This window comes from Sphaerodactylus townsendi, linkage group LG15 (genome assembly GCF_021028975.2).
Source record: "Sphaerodactylus townsendi isolate TG3544 linkage group LG15, MPM_Stown_v2.3, whole genome shotgun sequence".
Taxonomy (NCBI): Eukaryota; Metazoa; Chordata; class Lepidosauria; order Squamata; family Sphaerodactylidae; genus Sphaerodactylus; species Sphaerodactylus townsendi.
Genome location: NC_059439.1, coordinates 30195136 through 30216967, shown reverse-complemented (window position 1 = coordinate 30216967; position 21832 = coordinate 30195136). Strand labels below are relative to the sequence as shown.

At 50.1% G+C, this 21832-nt stretch overlaps 2 protein-coding genes across 2 annotated transcripts in view; both read left to right on the top strand.

Moving 5' to 3' along the window:
- Nucleotides 1–5664: 5664 nt before the first annotated feature.
- ZNF865 (zinc finger protein 865) lies at nucleotides 5665–20149 on the top strand. Its single transcript, XM_048517962.1, has 2 exons — nucleotides 5665–5869; nucleotides 13078–20149. The coding sequence occupies exon 2, from the start codon at nucleotides 13101–13103 to the stop codon at nucleotides 16020–16022; it is 2922 nt and encodes a 973-aa protein (XP_048373919.1). The 5' UTR covers nucleotides 5665–5869; nucleotides 13078–13100; the 3' UTR covers nucleotides 16023–20149.
- Nucleotides 14360–21832, top strand: part of CCDC106 (coiled-coil domain containing 106) — a 34147-nt gene continuing 26674 nt past the window's right edge. The window contains exon 1 of the mRNA XM_048517971.1: nucleotides 14360–14370. The gene's annotated coding sequence lies outside the window, so the exon portion shown is untranslated. The remainder of the gene's footprint in view (nucleotides 14371–21832) is intronic.

Below are 21832 nucleotides of genomic sequence, written 5' to 3'. Positions count from 1 at the left end.
ATTCTGTGTTTGCTACCAGATCATCCATTCTGATGGGCTTTCACAGCCATTCCTTCCGCCTTCGTAGAAGTAGTACAGGAGAAACGGAGGCATAGATAATGTCCCTCTAAAAATTACTCTTCCTCTCTCCCCTCTCCAGCTGATCTACCGTAGGTGATTTTGTTGGATAGTTTCAACTGAACATAAGAACATAAGAACAAGCCAGCTGGATCAAACCAGAGTCCATCTAGTCCAGCATTCTGCTACTCGCAGTGGCCCACCAGGTGCCTTTGGGAGCTCACCTGCAGGATGTGAAAGCAATGGCCTTCTGCGGCTGCTGCTCCTGAGCACCTGGTCTGCTAAGGCATTTGCAATCTGAGATCAAGGAGTAGCTGTTGAATAAGCAAGCAACTTTTGACGTTTTCTTCCTGCCAACAGTCGGCTTGTACAACACAGAGCATTTCCCTCCGCGAAGCAGCAGTTTTGCTCGGAAGTCTGACTAGCACTGCAAAGCATGGCACCCTGTTTTATTGAGGCCATGCTGGTGCACACTGGCGCATTTCCACCCGGCAACATTATTTCCCCTTCAGAGTGGCTCCCTGCCCCCTTTCCCCAGAAAACTGCATGCGAGAGAGATGAAGTGGGAGGAAGAGGGGATTCGAAACAGAGCTGGCCTCTTGCCTTGAACTACCTCCAGGGCTCTCTTGTATGCCCAGGCCTCCAAGTTATCTGTGTTGCCATGGAGACCACCTTGAGCGCACAGTTGGGTTGTTACAAGCAGAATCTTTGTTAAGAAGGACCTCAAGGCCTTGAGCTGCACAAAGGCAGCAGACAGATGAAATGAAAACATGCTATCGCATCTTTGTTTTCCTTTTCCTGGGCGCAGAAATGTGGAGTGATAGAAACTAGTGTTGCTGGATTGGCTCAATGCACCCCTTTATTCGATGTCTGTTTGTGCCAACGTGGGACGTTGATTAAGCCACACTTTATGAGGGCTTTGCTTTTAGCTCCTCATTTTTAGCGCCACACTTTATTTTTAGCGCCACACTTTACGAGGGTTTTGTTTTTAGCGCCTCATTTAAGATATACAAATGCTTCTCCACTCGCGGCACCAGGAGGAGGGTCCTTGCGAATGCGCTGCTTTGAAATGGCTGGCTGGGTTACTTATGGAAACGTGTAGTGGTTAGTGGTTAACAGCAGGTGGATTCTAATCTGGAGAACCGGGTTCGATTCCCCACTCCTCCACCTGAGTGGCAGAGGTTTATCTGGTGAACCAGGTGTGTTTCCGCACTCCTGCATTCCTGCCGAGTGACCTTGGGCTAGTCACAGTTCTCTCAGAACTCTCTCAGCCTCACCTACCTTTCCGAACTCTCTCAGCCCCACCCACCTCACAAGGTGTCTGCTGTGGGGAGAGGAAGGGAAAGGAGCTTGAAAGCCACCTTGAATCTCCTCACAGGAGAGAAAGGTGGGGCATAAATCCAAACTCTCCTTCTCTTCCCCAGATGGGCTCTCAGGTAAACATGCCTAAACAGAGGCAGCAGGGACTGCCTATTAAGAGGAAGTCCCCCAGCTTGTTGGATGCTCCTCACATAATTAAATGACATTGTTTGCTTGAGGTGGTGACATAAAAATGGCGTTTGCCAACTCTGGGTTGGGAAATGCCTGGAAATTTGGGGATTGAGACTGGGAAGGGCCGGAGTTGAAGAGAGAAGGAAGCTCAGTGGGGCATTATGCCACAGACTCCAACCTCCAAACCAGTCATTTTTTTCAGGGAAACTGATCCCCATTGTCTGGAGATCAGCTGGGAGGCTGGTGGGAGCAGGTGCTACCGGCATCAACTATTGTGTGAACTGCCCGTCCACCCCCCAAAGCTTCCATTTTCTTCAGGAGAACTGATTTCTAGAAGAAGAAGGAGAAGGAGGAGAAGAAGAAGGAGGAGGAGGAGGAGGAGGAGTTTGGATTTATATCCCCCCTTTCTCTCCTGCAGGAGACTCAAAGGGGCTGACAATCTCCTTGCCCTTCTCCCCTCACAACAAACACCCTGTGAGGTAGGTGGGGCTGAGAGAGCTCCGAGAAGCTGTGACTAGCCCAAGGTCACCCAGCTGGCGTGTGTGGGAGTGCACAGGCTAATCTGAATTCCCCAGATAAGCCTCCACAGCTCAGGCGGCAGAGCTGGGAATCAAACCCGGTTCCTCCAGATTAGAGACACGAGCTCTTAACCTCCTACGCCACTGCTGGAGATGAGTCATTCTAGAATCTAGGGGGGTCCCCATGTCCCACTTGGATGCTGGCATCCCTGTCTCAAACAGAGCCAGGGGAGTATCTGTTAGGAGTAAGTGAAGAACCCGATATTTAATCCTATATCAATTTACTTGACCTGCAGAAGTAAAGCCCAGAGAGAAATATGACAGATTTGTCCAAAGACCCAAAGACTCTGGTTTGTTCCTTTTTAAAATATTGTAGTGTATTTATAACTGTATTTTTTCATGTACGGAATAATGTAAACCATTCTAAGCTCCTGGGCTGAAAGGTGGATTTTAAAAAGAGCGAAAAATAAATAAAATTCCTCTCAAGTTTCTGTGTAGAGGAAGTTTTATGCACATTAATATAGATAATAAAAATGCAAGTCTGTTCTAGGGACAGTCCACTGTCCCATTTCCCACAATGGCCCACACCATTCAGGTAATATGGCTAATAGCTATTGATACACTTTTATTCCACGGATATTTATAATCCTCACAAAAAATCATCTAAGACTGTCGCCAAGGCTACATATTATGACAGTAAATTTGGTAAGCTGATAATGCATCGTGTGAAGAGAACTCGCCTGCGCTCATTAACTTCATCAAGTGACAAGTTAGGAGAAAGGGGGATGGGAATTCTTTATGCATTTCTCAGTTCACATCTCATTTTGATAGTCTTTTTCTACACTGTAAACTGGAAAAGTCCCAAATTCTTAACTTTTTTTGGTAGGAAAATAACTGGTTGCCCTTTTGATTGCTAGCGTGGTGTAGTAGTTAAGGGCAGGTGGATTCTGATCTGGAGAACCAAGTTTGATTCCCCACTCCTCCACCTGAGTGGCAGAGGCTTATCGGGTGAACCAGATGCGTTTCTGCACTCCTACATTGCAGCTGGGTGACCTTGGGCTAGTGACACTTCTTTGCAACTCTTTCTGCCCCACCTACCTCACAAGGTGTCTGTTGTGGGGAGAGGAAGGGAAAGGGGCATGTAAGCCACCTTGAGTCTCCTTACAGGAGAGAAAGGTGGCGTATAAATCCAAACTCTTCTTCTTTTCTGCAGCTATTTAAACTCCAGCCTTTTTGAAATGGGTTGACCAGATTCACTAAAAGAAGAAGAAGAGGAGGAGGAGTTTGGATTTATATCCCCCCTTTCTCTCCTGTAGGAAACTCAAAGGGGCTTACAATCTCCTTGCCCTTCCCCCCCTTACAACAAACACTCTGGGGGTAGGTGGGGCTGAGACTAGCCCAAGAAGCTGTGACTAGCCCAAGGTCACCCAGCTGGCGTGTGTGGGAGTGTACAGGCTAATCTGAATTCCCCAGATAAGCCTCCACAGCTCAGGCGGCAGAGTGGAGAATCAAACCCGGTTCCTCCAGATTAGATACACGAGCTCTTAACCTCCTACGCCACTGCTGCCAGAGCCTTGGTTTGGGCACTTCCTCTCCTCACTCATGGCTGAAGGATGTTAGCAGCAGTCAGCATAATATCCTGTCAAGAAATTGACTGTTCTGTAGTGGTTTCTTGACTTTTCAAAACTGGTTCAAGCTTTTGGGCCCAGTAAGTTACAGAAGGCTCCCTTGGGAAACTAACCTCATGAGGACTTGGCAGTTCAAAGAGAGAGATAAGGGATGAAAAAGACACAGGTCCAAATGAGATTGTGGGAGCGTCAAGGCCAGCGACCAGGAGGGAGTTTTGCTCTCATATTTCATCTCATTAGTGTAAAGGTGGGGGTGAGTGCTTGTCGGACTGGGTTCTTACGAGCTGCAGAAGTACATGGTCATATTTATTTAATTGTTCATTCATTTATATCCTACCTTCTCCCCAAGGCAAACTCTTGCAAACCCCCCTCCTCCACCACTCATGTGGAGAAGTGGGAGAAATGGACCCAAAGTAGCTCATGAGCAGGTGGATTCTAATCTGGAGCACCGGGTTCGTTTCCTCACTCCTCCACCTGCGTGGCGGAGGCTTATCTGGTGAACCAGATGCGTTTCCACGCTCCTACATTTCTGCCGGGTGACCTTGAGCTAGTCACAGCTCTTTGGAACTCTCTCAGCCCCACCTACCTCACCAGGTAGTCTGTTGTGGGGAGAGGAAGGGAAAGGAGCTTGTAAGCCACCTTGAGTCTCCTTACAGGAGAGAAAGGTGGGGGTATAAATCCAAACTCTTCTTCTAAAGACCAAAAATGTTTGTTCATCCCTGGCCTTTGTATTGTTGACAGACACCCTGAGAACAAATGGGAAATCAAATTATAAGTAATCTGCCTCCATCAGAGTCCAGTCCTGTCCAATGACACTCCCATTTTTTAATTTGTTATATTTTTATAAATGAAGTGTGATGTTAGAATGTAAACTACTCATAGATGGCACGTGCAATTCTTTTATATTCAATAATGGTACATACCCACGCTTTTATACCTTATGCCAATAAAGGTCTATTGTGATTGTGACACTCCCATACCTTTGTACAAGCTCATCACCAACCCTGGGCCACCCCCCATGCCCACTGTATTTCTTCCTTTAGTTTTTCATCAGTCCATCCCAATGATTTCTTGTGGCAGCTGCCTGTGTAACCTTTAACTGTGGGTTCTGTGGGGCAGAACTTGGAAGGAGTTGCAAAGAACTAAATTTTAAAACAAAATGGTTTACTTCCTTAACAAATAACACTGTTAACATTAACATTTAACATTGAAAATTTACAGTCCTTCTAGGTTGCATTTCAAGTCCTTATCTTGACAGTCTACTGATAAATGCCAAGTCCAATTCTTCCTGCTGGTGGTTGGCTTATGAAGACTTCAGAGGCTTGGTGAATGGGATCCAAGATGATGAAGGTCCCCAAACGAACTCCCATCAACTACATACATAGCAAGCCCTGAAACAATACATTCTAACATTTACAAATATAGCAAAAATAAACAACTCCCTTCCCGCTAGTTCCCAACAACTTTGCAGTCACCTTAAACAAGGTGTTAAGAGCTTATAAAGAATTAAATCAAGGTCCCAGCCTGGTAGCCTTGCTTCCTCCAACTTCACCAGTTTTTGCAGCCTTCTGCTGCTTTGGGTCTCCACCCCTTTCTGGGTCAACCCATTCTGAACATAGGGGTTACACCTGCCAATCAGAAAATACAGCAAAAGCGCAACGTCCCCCCCAACTTCCATATCCCCAAGCTGGGCAATTGCTTCCCCTGCTGAACTTCTGCCTGCCCACGCGTTTGTTTGGAACACCTTCAACTCAACAGTCTGCCGTGCGAAGCCGTATCATCTCTACGGCACCGCACTGCACGGACAGCACCCACCCACCGCGACGCCTTGTGGGTAAAGCGAAGGGCAAGTGGGCACGCGCAAAGGACGCCGGGAAGAGAAGCCGGGGGGGGGGGGGATGGGGACGCAGAACGCGCAGGGGGTTGTGGGTACGAGGGGAGGACAGGAAACGGGGCGCTAGCCTGGGAGGGAGGCTTCCGGTTCCGGCCGGGCCTGTGCGAGCCGCGCCTGGCAGTGCCCCCTTACCCCTACCCCGGAGGGACCAGAGACGCCCCCCCCCGCTTATCCTGGGGGCAAGGCAAGGGCCAGGGGGCTCCCCCCCGAATCCAATCCTGCCGCACAGGGACCAGCCCCTACCCGGGGCGCGGAGGAGGCTGGGGCAGCGCCACATACCGGTGAGTGCCCCCCTGGAGCCAGTCCTGCCCTAGGCATTACCTCCCCTCTCGTGCCGGGCGTCGCGAAGAAGGCGAACTCTTGCAAGCCCCCTCCTCTGAATTCTTGCAAGCCCCCCCTTTTTGACTTGCGCCTCCCCCTCCTGTAGCCCCACCCCTGGCCCCTCTGCTCGCCCTCTTGACCCACCCAGTCGCCCCTGTTCTTCTCCCCCCCTTTCCCCCCAATATTCCTCCTGCTCATCCTTTCGCCAGGGCATTGATGGTGACCCTGACGTCCAGCCCATAACCTCACACCTGACCTCTCCCCCCCCCCCCCCGTCTTCATCCACCCAGCTGCATATCCTACCGCGAGGTTGTGTTGTCACCGCAAAGCTTTGGGCTTTTCATCTTTCTGCACCTTATATCGTAGCACAGGATTAGTCTGCGCCCCAAACGGCTAATCTGCATGGCCATATATAGCTCTGGCTTCCTCATAATCCCAATACCTGCTGTCCTTTCAGTCGGCTTCTGTTTAACCTCCGTATCCTTCTATAAAGCAAAAAAAAAATAAAAAATTCAGCATCGCCATCTCTTGCCTCGAAGCTAAACTGGGCTTAATTTTATCGCAAGCGTGTTTTATCTCAGACATTTGCCCCTGTCTTAAAGTGTTCCTCTGCCTATTCTTAAAGGTTTTCCTAGGGAATAACGTATTTGATCGTCTCCCCCACCTTTCTAGATGGTACACACAATGTCCAAGTAAAAGGTGTTGTTTTCACTTTCAATTTTCACTTTCATTTCATTTTATATTTATACCCCGCCCTATCCCCGAGGGGCTCAGGGCGGCTAACAGCATAATAAACAGATACATTATACCAATATAACAATGATAAATTACATACAACTAAAATAGAACCAGATTACAGATGGCGATTTAACATTTCGAACTAAACAATTTCAGAGAACAATAACAGCAGCATTTGCAGCACAATAATGTATATCACTAAATCCATAATATTCACGACATTTCCTGATCCCTACCACCATTTAGTTCTGCTCACAACTATAGACCAGCAAGAGAGCACTGTATCCCTCCTAGATATTTCTTCCCAGCCTGTAGGAAGCTCCTTTCCTGGGAGGCTTACAGTTCTCCCGCTACAATTATTACTTGTGTTTCAGAGTTCCGCTTGCCTCTGTCCTTGGTGAATAGTTTCCTCCACTATTGTCCGTATTAATAGCACTCTTGTATCCTTCCCCATCACTGAGCCATTTCCTTCCTCCTTCTGTAATTCTGTGCCAGCCCCTGTTGACATCAAGCTGGCTCTGTGTCATTCCGTCCCTCTGAGAAGTCGCCCCGCTCTTATTTCATCGGAAGCATCCCAAATGCTATCTTTGCTGCCTCCCCCAACAGCTTTCTTTACAGAATATCAAAGTAAATCTTTGTGATGTGGAATTTGGGCTACGTTTTGCGACCTGTATGAATTGGCTAAATTTGCATCCATGTTATCAACCGTTTATTTTGCTCTGCTAGTCACAAGGGAAGGGGACAAAAGAGTTGTGGACTGCACTGTGGTTTTGCCCTCTGTGTACTAGGAATTCTTGCATCAGCCCATCAGTTGCTTTTGGGATGTCATTGGGCATTGCTCACGTGCTTCCCTACTGCATTAGCCTTCATCTTGATGGACACCTGTGTGGTGTTGTGATGAAGAGCAGGTGCACTCTAATCTGGAGAACCAGGTTTGATTCCCCGCACTGCCACTTGAGCTGTGGAGGCTTATCTGGTGAACCAAATTAGCTTGTGCACGCCAATGCTTGCCAGCTGGGTGACCTTGGGCCACTCACAATTCTTTGGAGCTCTCAGTTCCACCCACATCACAGGGTGTTTGTTTGGGGTGGGCAGAAGGGAAAGGAAATTGTAAGCCCCTTTGAGTCTCCTTACGAGAGAGAAAGGGGAGGATACTAATCCAAACTCCTCCTCCTCTTCTTCTTTTTCCATGGAAATATTTCCAAGCAGATTGCCCTCAGCGCCAGACTTTTGAGATGGCATGGTCCCTGTGACACGATTACCTTGCCCCAGTTCTGCGAGCTGGAATTAGTGGGGAATTGAGCAAGGTAGTCCCTGACATAGAAAAGAAGCGTGCAAATGACAATAAAAACTGGGACCATGTCTCAGCATTGTAATGGTACTCCACGTTTCGTGATGAACAGGAAAACTCCATGGGTTGTATTTGTATCTTTATCCAGGAATGCAGGAGGAAACCAGCAACGAAGCATATTGCTCTGTTGCCAGTTATCTATGTACCAGAATAGACTTGGAGATAGAACCCAGGAGCCATTGTTCCAAGCCCTGCACGCTTCAATTAATGTACAGATCTGATTCCCTCACTCAAGAACGGCAGAATCAGACCTCCCATCCTTGAGTGCTCCTCATTTTGGAATGCTTGGTACCTGACTTTCCTGCTTCCCCTTTCATGTCTTCAAAGGACTGTGAGACCTTGCAGCCCCACCCATCTTGCTGAAACAACTAATGCTCCCTCTTCTCTTTTATTGACCTTTCTTTACGAGGGCCTTTCTTGCCACCTTTGTCTTCTCCCTTCCCTATTTCTGCAATCATAGAGTTGGAAGGGACCCTGAGGGCCATCAAGTCCAAACCCCTGCAATGCAGGAAGACACAATCAAAGCACTCCTGACAGATGGCCATCCAGCCTCTCTTGAAAAACCTCCAAAGAAGGAGACTCCACCACACTCTAAGGTAGCGCACTCCACTGTCAAACAGCCCTGACTGTCAGGAAGTTCTTCTGATGTTTAGGTGGAATCTCTTTTCCTTCACTTTGAACCCATTACTCCTGGTCCTAGCCTCTGGAGCAGCCAAAAACAAGATTGCTCCCTCATCAACATGACAACCCTTCAAATATCTAAATGGCTATCCTGTCACCCCTTAACCTTCTCTTCATCAAACTAAATATCTCCAGCTCCCTAAGTCTCTCCTCGTAGGGCAGTGGTGGCGAACCTTTTTGAGACCAAGTGCCCAAATTGCAACCCAAAGCCCACTTATTTATCGCAAAGTGCCAACATGGCAATTTAACCTGAATACTGAGGTTTTAGTTTAGAAAAAGGGCACGCATTACTTGGGAGTAAGCTTGATGGTAGTCGGTGGCTTTACTTTGAAGCAACCGTGCAACGCTTCCAACAGGTGAATCAGGACCCTAGGAGGGTTTAGAAGCAAGTCCCATTGCCAGCAACTGAGCTTACTCTCTGGTAAAGGCTTTAGTTCTTCCCATGAAAATCAGTGGGGTTTAACAGCACTTAACAGGGTTACCACATGTCGTGCCCAGTGGCCCAGGCCAGCCTAGATGTGTGTGTGGGGGGGTGATTTTCCGGGGGCCCCCACATGACGAACTCTCTGCACGCGTGCCCACAGAGAGGGCTCTGAGTGCCACCTCTGGCACCCGTGCCATAGGCTTGCCACCACTGTCGTAGGGCATGGATTCCAGACCTTTTACCATTTTGGTTGCCCTCCTCTAGACCCATTCCAGCTTGGCAAAAGCCCTCTTTCTGTAACCATGCTGTCAGATTCCAGCTCACCCCTACTGTGCCTATCTAATGTACAGTTGAGTCCTTGAAGTATTTCTGTTGTGGCTTACTTCTGGGTTTTTCACTCTAATTGCAGGACATGCATTGTATCATTTTTTTTGCTTAGCATAGATCCTGGCATGTTGTTGACATTAAATAAAGGCAGTGATTTAAAGGAACCAGGGAATTCTGATTTATATTGTTCCCTGTGGCAATACTCTCTGTCCTGCTCCTCTATCCAGGAATCTTGAAGACCTGGGTCCCAAGTCTTCATCTTCTGCATGGTAACTGATTGCATTTCCATTGACTGCTCTTTGCCACTGCGGGCATCAATGTGCTCCAGAATTCTGACGGTTTTCTTCCAGTCTAGAATGACAGGGGTTAAGGGAGAAGTGGTTGGTGATAACACCGTTTCTTAGAAAGGGGGTTACTGGACTCAAATCTTGCTCTTAGTGCAACAGCATATCAGTATCATGCATGTGGGGAGCAGTTGGGAATCTTTTTTGTGGTTTTCTCAACTCAAAATCTGGTTGGGAGAAGTCGGGAGCAATAGTTGTGACCTCAAGCTCTTGCTAGGCACCTGTGCAGCGTACACGAACGTTGAACTTGGCTTCAAGAGGGAGAAGAAAGATGGAAGAACCCATGAAAAAGATGACATATTAGATGCTATAGCTTCACTGTGGAGGCAGGCAATGGCAAACCATTGTAAATGTGTCTTGCTTTGAAAACTCTGCAGGGTCACCATAAGATAGCTGTGACTTGCACAGCAAGTGTGTGTGTGTGTGTGTGTGTGTGTGTGTGTCTTCATCAGTTTATAAAGCAAAGTTATAGAACGTCCTGGCATCTCTCCCCATCCTTTGAATAAATAGTGGCTGTCCATTCACCCACAGTGTGCTTTCCTTACGGTGCCAACCACATGCTGAGCCGCTCCTTCCTGGAACTGTCTTCCTTTGGATCATGGTTGAGATTTATCCTGCAGCATATTTTTAAAGGCCTGCCATAGTTTTTTCTCAAGCTAGACAAGATGGGGGCCAGAATCAAGCTGCTGAGGTGGATATTTAACTTCCCAGTGATATTTTCCACTCACGTTTTGGCTTGGAGCCTATGAACAAGTTCCATGTGCGCTGAGGCAGCCTCTGCAGGGGAGTGCACTTCCTGAGAGCCAGCGTGGTGTAGTGGTTAAGAGCAGGTGGATTCTAATCTGGAGAACTGGGTTTGATTCCCCACTCCTCCACCTGAGTGGCAGAGGCTTATCGGGTGAGCCAGATGTGTTTCCGCACTCCTACTACATTCCTGCTGGGTGACCTTGGGCTAGTCACAGTCCTCCCAGAACTCTCTCAGTTTCACCTACCTCACAAGGTGTCTGTTGTGGGGATATAAATCCAAATTCTTCTCCTCCTTCTCTTCCTCCTTTCTTCTTTTTCTTCTTTTTTTCTTCTGACAAAGTCTTGGACTGGTGTAATGGTCAGTTCTACTGTTATATTGATTTGACAATGAACGTTACAGAGATTGTGGTGGAAAATGCTGCCTAGCTGTAGTGGACTAATACCGTGTTCCCCCAAAAATAAGCCCTACCCTGAAAATAAGCCCTATCATGATTTTTCAGGATTTTTGGAGGATGCTTGAAATATAAGTCCTCCTCCAAAAATAAGCCCTACCAGTAGTTAACAGATCAGGATGGTGTGGTCCAGCAGGGTGCTCCCTGTCAACAAGGATGCGGCTTGCATCACACGTGACCAGGAAGCAACGGAGCTGCAGAGAGCCCACTTTAATGAATTGTGAAGGTGCCATATTTCCCCGAATATAAGACATCCCCTGAAAATAAGTCCTAATGCATCTTTTGGTGCAAAAATTAATATAAGGCCCTGTCTTATTTTCGGGGAAACACGGCATCAACTCTGTAGGGCAGTGGTGGCAAACCTTTGGCACTCCAGATGTTATGGACTACAGTTCCCATCAGTCCCTGCCAGCATGGCCAATTGCCCATGCTAGCAGGGGCTGATGGGAATTGTAGTCCATAACATCTGGAGCGCCAAAGGTTCGCCACCACGGCTGTAGGGTTTTCAAGACAAGAGATATTCAGAGCTGGTCTGCCATTGCCGGTCTCTGTGTAGCGACCCGGGGCTTCCTTGGTGGTCTCCCGTCCAAGTACTGACCAAGCTTCCAAAACCTGACCCCATCTGGCCAGCTTGGGCCATCCAAGTCAGCTTGTCAGAGGGTACAGGTTTAAAAATAAAACCTTCTCTCCATTCAAAGCCAACTCCACGACGTGCCACAAGCAGTTGGGGGCCACGGTTCAACCTTTCAGAGCATGTGCTATAGGAATGTATCATGAGCTATAGCGGAAGCGTGTGATTGGACCAGGGGCAAGTATAGGGCTTTTGGACTCCCTGAAAAGAGTCCCTATACTTACTTTGTGGTCCTTCATTTGCCTTCCAACCCCAACCTACATGTCGTCTTCCCAATCCGTGTATTCGTGGCTGATTTAAAATTTCTGTGCAGTTCCTCCAGCTCATAACTCAGGAGCAGCAGTGGCGTAGTGGTTAAGAGCAGGTGTACTCTAATCTGGAGGATCTGGGTTTGATTCCCCCGCCCTGCCGCCTGAGCTGTGGAGGCTTATCTGGGGAGTTCGGATTCGCCTGTGCACTCCCACCACCCACCAGCTGGGTGATCTTTGGCTAGTCATAGTTCTTTGGAGCTCTCTCAGCCCCACCTACATCACAGGGTATTTGTTGTGAGGGGGGAAGGGAAAGGAGTTTGTAAGCCCCTGTGAGTCTCCTTACAAGAGAGAAAGGGGGGGATATGAATCGAACGCTGCTGCTTCTTTTAAACTGCTGTAGCGCAACAGCTGGCAGAACTCCATAAATCTAACGGCACAGGAGTTATCAGTGTTCATCTAGTACAGACAAAAGGTAAACCCTGCTGGCATCATAAAAATACACAGGTATCAAGCATCTGACAGGTAATGAGCCACATAAAATGAGGTATGGAAGCCTCAGAGAGCTCATTAGCCTAAATAGCAATTAGGATCTTTTTACTTGCATGCCCTGCCTGTCCATCCCTCAATATGTGAGGCATAACAGCTAGTGGGAGGGGGTGTGGCTCAGTGATAGAGCATCTCCTTGGACTGCGGAAGATCTGAGATTCTGTCTCCAGTTAAAAGGAACAGGTGGTAGTTGATGTGAAAGGCCTTCTAGAGATACTGAAAACTGCTGCCAGCATAGGTGAAGCTACAGGGGGGAAGGGGTGTGTGCCTCGCACAGGGCGCTCGCCTGGGTGCAGAAAGTCCCCACCCCACCCTTCCTCCGACCCCCCCACAACCCCCCCTTCACGGCCCCCCATTTACCTTAGTTCTTAGTTTCAGGCTGAAAAGCAGCCCATTCAGGCTGAAATGAGCCCTTCTAGGAACTACACTACCCAGGAGACCTTGCGAGCCCCAACGGCTCCTGGGTAGCGTAGTTCCCACCTGGGCTTTCTTCAGCCTGAACTGAACAGGCCACTTTTCCAGCCTGAAACTAAGTTGGGAGGGGGGCAGGAGCGGGGCCCGTGGTGTGTGTGTGTGTGTATGTGTATGTGCCCTGCTGCTGCTGCTGAGGAGAGGCTTGCTGGATATAGTATGCATATTTGTGTAAGCTGATGACGTGTTTCACTTCTTTGTGTAGGCTGTGCCCCCTCCCGGGCGGAGATGGAAGCCAATGCAGCCAGCGATGAGGGTGTGCATTTCCAGAGCTACCCCTTCGACTTCCTGGAGTTCCTGAACCACCAGCGCTTCGAACCTATGGAGGCTTATAACCACGAGCACGCCAAAGCCGTCGCTTCCCTCCCCTGCCCGCAGCCACAGTACGAGTACGCCCAGCCGCCTACCGCCGCCCCTCCTACTCACTTTGACCGCGTCCCTCCAACCGTCGGCACCTCCAAGCCCAAAACCGAGGGTCCCTCCTCCTCTTCCTCCTCCACCGCTTCTGCCAACGTTCAAGTCAAGAAACCCGACCCCGGGGGCCCCGCGTCACAGCAGCAGCCATCCCAACAGCAACCACAACCCCCGTACAGCGCTCCAGCGGTGGTTCCACCAACAGGCCAGCCTCTCTTTGATACTACAGCAGCTGCAGCCGCTGCCGCAGCTGCCTACAACACTCCTCAGTGGGGTATTGTGGACCTTTCCGGCCACCAGCACCTCTTTAACAGTCTGAAACGTGGACAGGTGCCCCCGCAGGCCACCTCCTCTGTAACCCCGGACAGCCAGTCCCTCAAGGACGACAAGAACTATTTCCGGCGCTTGAAGTACTTCATCGATCGGCGCTTCCCGTGTGGAGTGTGCCAGAAGTCTTTCAAGCAGTCGTCCCACCTGGTGCAGCACATGCTGGTGCATACGGGCGAACGGCCGTACGAGTGCACCACCTGCGGGCGCACCTACAATCACATCTCCAGCCTCATCCGGCACCGGCGCTGTCACAAGGACACCGAGGATGCCACAGCGGCTGCCAACGTAGCGGCGGCCGCCAATGCGGCTGCGGCCGCCGTGGCTGCAGCTGCTGTGGCCAGCGCCGTAGCTAACCCTGGTGCCGAGGGAGCCTCCCAAGCTTCCTCCCAAAGCAGCAACCCGCAGGTGGTGCCGGCACCGACTGGGGCAATGGCTGCCTCTGCTCTGGGTGCCGCCATCGCTCAGACAGAGGGCCCTTTCACCTGCTCTCTGTGCTGGAAGGTGTTTAAAAAGCCAAGCCACTTGCACCAGCACCAGATCATCCACACCGGCGAGAAGCCGTTCTCGTGCTCCGTCTGCCAGAAAAGCTTCAACCGCCGCGAGAGCCTGAAGCGTCACGTGCGCACCCACTCGGATCTCCTGCGAGTCCAGTGCGGGGTGTGCGGCAAGGAGTTCCGGGATGCCTCCTACCTGCTCAAACACCAGGCCACCCACGCCCCGCCCGGAACCATCCCCCCGCGCCCGGAATACAAGTGTGACATCTGCGGCAAGGGCTACGTGGCTCCCCAGAACCTCCTGCGCCACCGGCAGCTGCAGCACGAGGGAGCCCAACTGACCAAGGACGGCGCGAACGCTGCGTTGTCTTACTTGCCGCCAGGCGCGTATCTCCTTCCCCAAGACGGTCAGGCTACCAGTTCTGATGGAGACACCAAGCCTGCAACGTATGGGCTCTTGGGCGCCCACCCGCTGCTGGTGGGGACGGCAGCGGGCAAGAATTTCTGCTGCGGGATTTGTGGCCGTGGGTTTGGCCGGAGGGAGACGCTCAAACGGCACGAACGGATCCACACAGGCGAGAAACCCCACCAGTGCGCCGTGTGCGGGAAGCGCTTCCGCGAATCCTTCCACCTCAGCAAACACCACGTGGTGCACACGCGGGAGAGGCCCTACAAATGTGATATCTGTGGGAAGGTTTTTGGTTACCCGCAGAGCTTAACCCGCCACAAACAGATCCACCGGCTGCAGCTGCCTTGCTCTTTGCCCCCCATGGGGCCTTCGCTGACACCCATGGGACCCTCGCTGCCTCCACCTCCTGAGGGGCTGACCTACGGGTGTTCTGACTGCGGAGAGCGCTTCCCTGACCTCTTCCACGTCATGAGCCACAAGGAAGTCCACGTGGCTGAGAAGCCATACCCGTGCGATGCCTGCGGCAAGTGCTTTGGCTTCATTGAGAATCTCATGTGGCACAAACTGGTCCACCAGGCGGCTCCTGAGCGGCTCCTGCCCCCGGACGAGACAGCTGCAGCCGTGGCGCCCCTGGAGAACGGGCTTGCCGGTGGCGACAGTACGGTGGCATCTTTTGAGGATCACCACCCCACCTTGCCAAGCGGGGAACGCTTCTCCTGCTCCATCTGTGGCCAGACCTTCAAGCATTTCCTGGGGCTGGTCACCCACAAGTACGTGCACCTGGTGCGCCGCACACTGGCCTGTTCAGTGTGCGGACAGAGCTTTGCGGGGGCCTACGACCTGCTGCTGCATCGCCGCACTCACCTGCAGAAACGCCATTTCTCTTGTCCGGTCTGCGGCAAGCGCTTCTGGGAGGCGGCCCTCCTGATGCGCCACCAGCGGTGCCACACAGAGGAGCGCCCGTACCGCTGTGCCGTCTGTGGCCGTGGCTTCCTGCGCTCGTGGTACCTGCGCCAACACAAGGTGGTGCACACCGGCGAGCGGGCCTACAAATGCGCTCTCTGCAACAAGCGCTTCGCGCAGTCGTCCAGCCTGGCCGAACATCAGCGCCTCCACGTGGTGGCCCGGCCCCAGCGCTGCCCCACCTGCGGCAAGACCTTCCGCTACCGCAGCAACCTCCTGGAGCACCAGCGAGTCCACCTGGGCGAGAAGGTCTACCGCTGCGACCGCTGCTCCAAGAGCTTCTTCTACCTGTCGTCCATCCTGCGCCACCAGCGCTCCCACGATGCCAAGCGCGAGCTGCGCTGCGGAGCCTGCCTCAAGCTCTTCAAGGACCCCAAGTATTTCAGCAAACACCTCCAGGCTCACCAGGGCGGGCGGCCCTTCAAGTGCAGCACCTGCGGGGAGGCCTTCTCCAACACCTATGGTCTCAAGAAGCACCGCCACATCCACAAGATGGAGCGCTTTGCTGCCATGGGGGCCCCCAAGGAACAACATCCCTAGTGTTGAGAGAGCTACAGGAAAGATGGGTGGTCCCAGGGCAGGAAAGGGGGCTAGTTCCAGGTTATTGTAAGCCATAAAGGGAGGGGGGGGGGAGTTTCCATATCGTAAGCAAAACGTGCTCGTTTGAAGTGAGGTGGCACCGTTGGGGATGGGTTGGGTGGGGCAAGCCACGTCAAACCAGAGAGGGGATGCACAAGGGCTTAACGAGGAAGGACAGTTGCTACACTGTGGCCTGCTACTGCTCTGTTCCCTATAACAAAAATACCCGTAATCCTTTCCACCACAGATTCTCCAGGGTGATGGGGGGGGGGGATGATTGCTACACAGTCAACCGGTTCCCCACGGAGAGCGGAAGTGGCTTTGGACATGGAAGTCTTGGGAAGAGAGGGCGGGGGTGGCTGAAGGGCGGTGTTTCTGTCCTAAGGCCAATTGCTGAAAGGGAACAGAAGCCAAACTGGGTTCCCATCTGCAGGAAAGCCTGGTGCTTTCTGCAGTCCCCTTTAGCCACTGTGGAATGTTAGAACCACCACACCCTAGAAGAACGATGGTACAGTCGCTTCAGTGTGCCGTTAAGGGTTACATTTTTGAACGTCCCCTCGCATAACTCTTCCTGCACATGGAAAGTTAGACTGTCAGGGAGAAGGGTTTGGGCACAGCACCCCTGATGTGCCACCTTTCCATTGGCAGGGGGAATTGAATACGGAGAGCATTCAGACATGCGATTTCCCTAGCTGAATTCTAAAATGTCAGTCCCAGGAGGGGACTGTGTTACACAAGAGTTATTTTTACCAACCGGTGAATTCGCCTTCAGAAGGTAGTAAGTGCAAACGCATCTTTGGTTGTCCCGTTTGAAGACCGTGGCATGCGCCTTCTCTTTTGAGTTAGTCAGTGCTCCAGAATGTGGAGATTTTTGTATTATCCAATGTGCCGTTGCACCTAGCTAAATGAACCCCACCCCATTAATGCCAAATGCCTTTTCTGAAGCTACGAATAGAGCGGGCCGGCTGTGGGGGCTGTGGCAGGTGGTCATTCATGCACAGGCCAAGCCCCGCTTGTTTTGTGTAGCCCCACCCCCTCAGCTCCATTGGTTGAGCCAGGAAAGCAAACTGAATCGGTGACCACTCATAACCCAGGCCAGGATGACATGTCACTTCTGCTTCTCCATATCCATCTGTTGACGTTCATTCTCTCCTCTGAGGCCTGAACCACGGGCCCCTCCCTTGCCCAGCATTTCGTCTTCCCCAGACCTTCAAATCTAATGCCCGCTTGCCACTGTGCCGCTGGCGCGCCTCATAGTAACATCCTCATAGTCCTGTCATGGAACTACACCTCCAAAGAGGGGACCCTGATGTAATACAGACGAAAGAGATTCTTGCTATTGGTCTGGCTTCCCTGTGTTTCTCCTGTGTTCTCTTCCCCACAACCCCCTGCCAATTTTTCTTCTTTCAGCAAATTGTGGGGCACATCATAGCTCGGGGTGTGTGTGTGTGTGTGTGTGGCCGATGTACTACAAACAACCAAAGAGTTCTAAAAGCGCCTCTTTTCCTCCTTTGGACACTATGCCGGACATTCCATTCTCCTTATAGTATATCCTTCCATCCCCCCCCCCGCGCACACACCCCTTTGTGATCTAGGTAGGGAATTTGGTGCAGCATTTGGCGATCCAGCGTTCCATTTAAACCAGCTGGATGGATGTAGGTTGAAGAAAGGGAGATGCATTTTTGCAGGGGAAAAGATACCTCGTGACAAAACGTTGGACCGACTGACCGGTCCAGCCAGGCTAATGTCTTGCCTCCTGCAGTGATGGGTTCTGGATCGTCATTTTTTTTAAAAAAAAACAACCTTTATCTTGAAGTTTAAAAAATGAGCATGTGGCGAAAATCCAGTGGACTCTTTCTGCTTCTGTCTGCCTTACGTGGAAACCATTTTTCCATGTATTCTTCCCTGGCCTCCTAATTTAAACATTGCTTTTTTAAAAAAAATCCCTTTACGAATACACTGTCCCTCTTTATCCCATATCTACTTATCAGAAGTAGCTCTTCTGCATTTTAGTTGAGTAGCGTATCCACAGAAATCCCGTGGAAAGGAATGATAATCTCCAAACGTTTTGGACTCCAAAGGCTAATCTGTGTGCCACCAACCTTTTACTCTCGATAAAATGAGTTAATTGACCTACCCAGCGAGTGAATTGTCAAATTCTGCTTTCCCGATTGAACAGTGAAACTAAGGAGATGGGGGGGGGGGAGAGAGAGAGAGAGAGAGAAAAGTTTTATGCTTTCTCACAAGAGAAAATACTGCTTCAGAATCACCCCACCATCTGCCTTTGGCCCAAGCACGTGGACTTCCAATGGAATTTCTCCTTGAGTAATTGACAGGTCTGGAATGTACGAGACAAGTTTCACAATTCACTGTGAAATTCCTGCTTCAGTGGAAAACGGATTTTATAGCGTTCAGCCAGGTGTTGCTTATGTTCACAATAGTGACCTGTTTCCTACAAACGAGAACGTGTAGTCTCTCTTTTCTAGGTGTCTTTTTAAAGTTTCCTGCCCTCGCTTAATATGGCTTAGTTATCCTTAACACCCTTTTAGTACTCATTGTTAAAATGATTAGAAAGTGACATTCGTTCAGTGCATATTTTTGGGATGAGGGGGGGAAGAGGACAGAGCAGGAAGAATGCGAGTTCTTTTCTAGCCACGGCAGAATGTGGGCACGTAGAACTCGCTAGCAAAGGCTCACCTGACCCTGATAATGTTGCTTCGGAGCTCTTTAACAAGGGATATTTGCAGTCTTCCTTTCAAGGAGTTGTTTCATTTTCTCCAGGTATAAGTTTCTGTTCTCTGCAGCGGGTGGGATTTTGCTTGCTGGTACAATGTGATGTGAATTAGCCTCTGAAACACATCGCTGTCACGATCAATAGGACAGACAAGTATCTCTGGAAAGGGAGCCAATGGATTTTAGAGCAAAAGGCATGGGTAGCAGAACGCTTTGGGTTGAGACCTGTGGTGGAGACTGGTAGGAACATAGACATTGGAGTTCTGGGTTTTTATTCTGGTTGGGAAGCAAGAGTTTTCTGGCATACCCATCTTGGTTTAGAGAATATGATCAAGTTTTCCTTTTGCATTGCTCTGGAATACCCCTAGTTGGATTCTGCACCCTGAATTGTGTACTGCTAGGATGCCACGTCGTGTGGGTATCTGTTGACACTAAACTCCTCTGCCTGTGAATTGGAATTGCGAAGCAGGGACTGGGGAAGAGATTCCATCTGAGACACCACAACCCACGCAGCCATTGACCAAGAACTACTTCTGCCCTTCCAGTTTTTTGGGGGGAGAATTTGGGATGTTGTGATTATGACTTAATGGCAGGATACTCTTCTTGTACTGGCCAAACTGGGAGACGGATATGCCTGAGACAAGACTCAAAAAAACCCCAGACTGCAGCTGTTCCATCCTTTGGATGAAGATTCATGTCGTCAACTGAACCCAGCCCTTCATTATCATGTTAGCAGATGACTTTTTTATATTAATACAGATATATAAATGCATACATTATATATAAATTCTTCTTTTCTAACTACCCCCCCTTTTCTTCCTTTGGCCACAGAGCGCAGTTCCTTTGGTGCCAAGATATCCTCTGTGTTAACCAAGTGTACTAAAATATGTATAGAACCCCTTCTCATCACCCGTGCAGCTTTTGGGCCTGGACTGTGACAAACCCTCGTTGTACCCCTTGGGAACTGTACAGTGTGTGTGTTTCTCAGTCAAGGTGGGGGGACTGCCGCGTGTTCGTGTTTTAAACCAAGCAGTTGCTAAAAGTGTCTGATTTACAATGTACAGACTAAACAAACATTAAAACGAGAAAAAAGGGGGGAAACGTCTGTGCCGTGCCTTGAATGGGAGCTGGGCTTGTTTACCTCAGAGGCCCCCTGCTTTTTTGGGCCTGCAGGCACCTTTGGGATTCCGATACGGGGTGGGGAGGGGGGAGCAATCACAAAATGGCTGCCCCAGGAGGTGGAGTCAACCACACAGTATCCGGGAGCAAGGTTGTATATAACTCACAGTAACTCTTCAGCATTTCTTTTTCTGTAACTCTTTTGTGGATAAAATAAAAATTATTTTTAAAAAACACTTCAGGCAGAACCTCGGCTGAGGAGGATGCCTTTTCGTGAGAAGAACAAGTTCGGATTTATACCCCGCCTTTCTCTCCTGTAAGGAGACTCAGGGTGGCTTACAAGCCTCCTTTTCCTTCTCCTCCCCATATCAGACACCTTGTGAGGTGGGTGGGGCAGAGAGAGTTCTGAGAGAACTGTGACTAGCCCAGGGCTCTGCAACCTACAGCTCTCCAGATGTTCATGGACTACAACTGGCCATGCTGGCAGGGGCTGATGGGATTTGTAGTCCACGAACATCTGGAGAGCCGCAGGCTGCAGACCCCTGCGCTAGCGCAAGGTCACCCAGCAGGATTAATGTGGAGGAGCGGGGAAACCAACCCAGTTCACCAGATAAGAGTTAACTTCTCGTGTGGAAGAGCGGGGAATCGAACCCAGTTCTGCAGATTGGAGTCCACGGCTCCTAACCGCTATGCCATGTTGGCTTGTCACAGCTCCTCAGACGCCCCGCGAGACAAAAGGCTCATCTAAGCCACACCCATGTTCCAGAAGCACTTTGGGTGCTATTCCTGAAGCAATGGCACTGGGACCATGTTGAGAATCTTACACTGGGGAGGATTTGCATCGCCTAAAGAAGAGAAGCAAAAGGAAAGGAAGCGTCCTTGCCGTTGTTTGTCAAGGCCAATGTGTTGAGAACTATCTGGTTTGTGCGAAGGGCAGACCTGCTCCTAGCCTGGTGGATCCAGATGGGGTTGGCAGCAGTCTTCCTCGACAATGTTCAATTGGAGGGTGTGTTTTTCTAGGTGTCTTCCCATCAAAGTGAGGCGCTGCCTTCTGCTTCTTTCTCCTTCTACCTTTTTAACTTACATGTTGCAGTGGCTCCTGTAATACTCCACTTTGGAGAAGGGGCCTTTTTTAGAAGAAGAGTTTGGATTTATATCCCCCCTTTCTCTCCTGCAGGAGACTCAAAGAGGCTTACAATCTCCTTGCCCTTCCCCACTCACAACAAACACCCCTGTGAGGTGGGTGGGGCTGAGAGAGCTCAGAAGAGCTGTGACTAGCCCAAGGTCACCCAGCTGGCGTGTGTGGGAGTGTACAGGCTAATCTGAATTCCCCAGATAAGCCTCCACAGCTCAAGTGGCAGAGCTGGGAATCAAACCTGGTTCCTCCAGATTAGATACATGAGCTCTTAACCTCCTGCGTCACTGCTGCTCCTTAAAAAAAAAAAACAATGCGTGCTGATTTTCTAGCAAATATGCATATATATTCAGATGACAGCTTGCGCATGTTCTGAATTGTGAAGTTGTTTAGCAAAGTCGAGCCAGCCCATTTGTGCAGCATACGGAGAGCACCCAAGGGAATCTATCCTCGGAGAAGACAATAAGGGGGTTCAAGAGCTTATATCGCAAAAGGTGCAATGAGAACAATTTTTTTTTTTAAGGAGGGATGCCCAGCAACTTATAAGGTTCCCTTTAAGACAAATCATTTCTGCAAAGACAGACACAAGACATAGGTGGGAACTGAAGCCCTTCGGGGGTAGGGCGGTCTACCAAATCAAATAATAATAATAAACTATAAATTTGAACTGAATCTTTAAGGTTGATGGAGAACTAAATGCGTAGTCTCAGACTTTGGGACTTTTGTTCTTATTGGATCATGCACTTATTCTGCGCCCCCCCCCCTTAAAATTACATGAAAATTA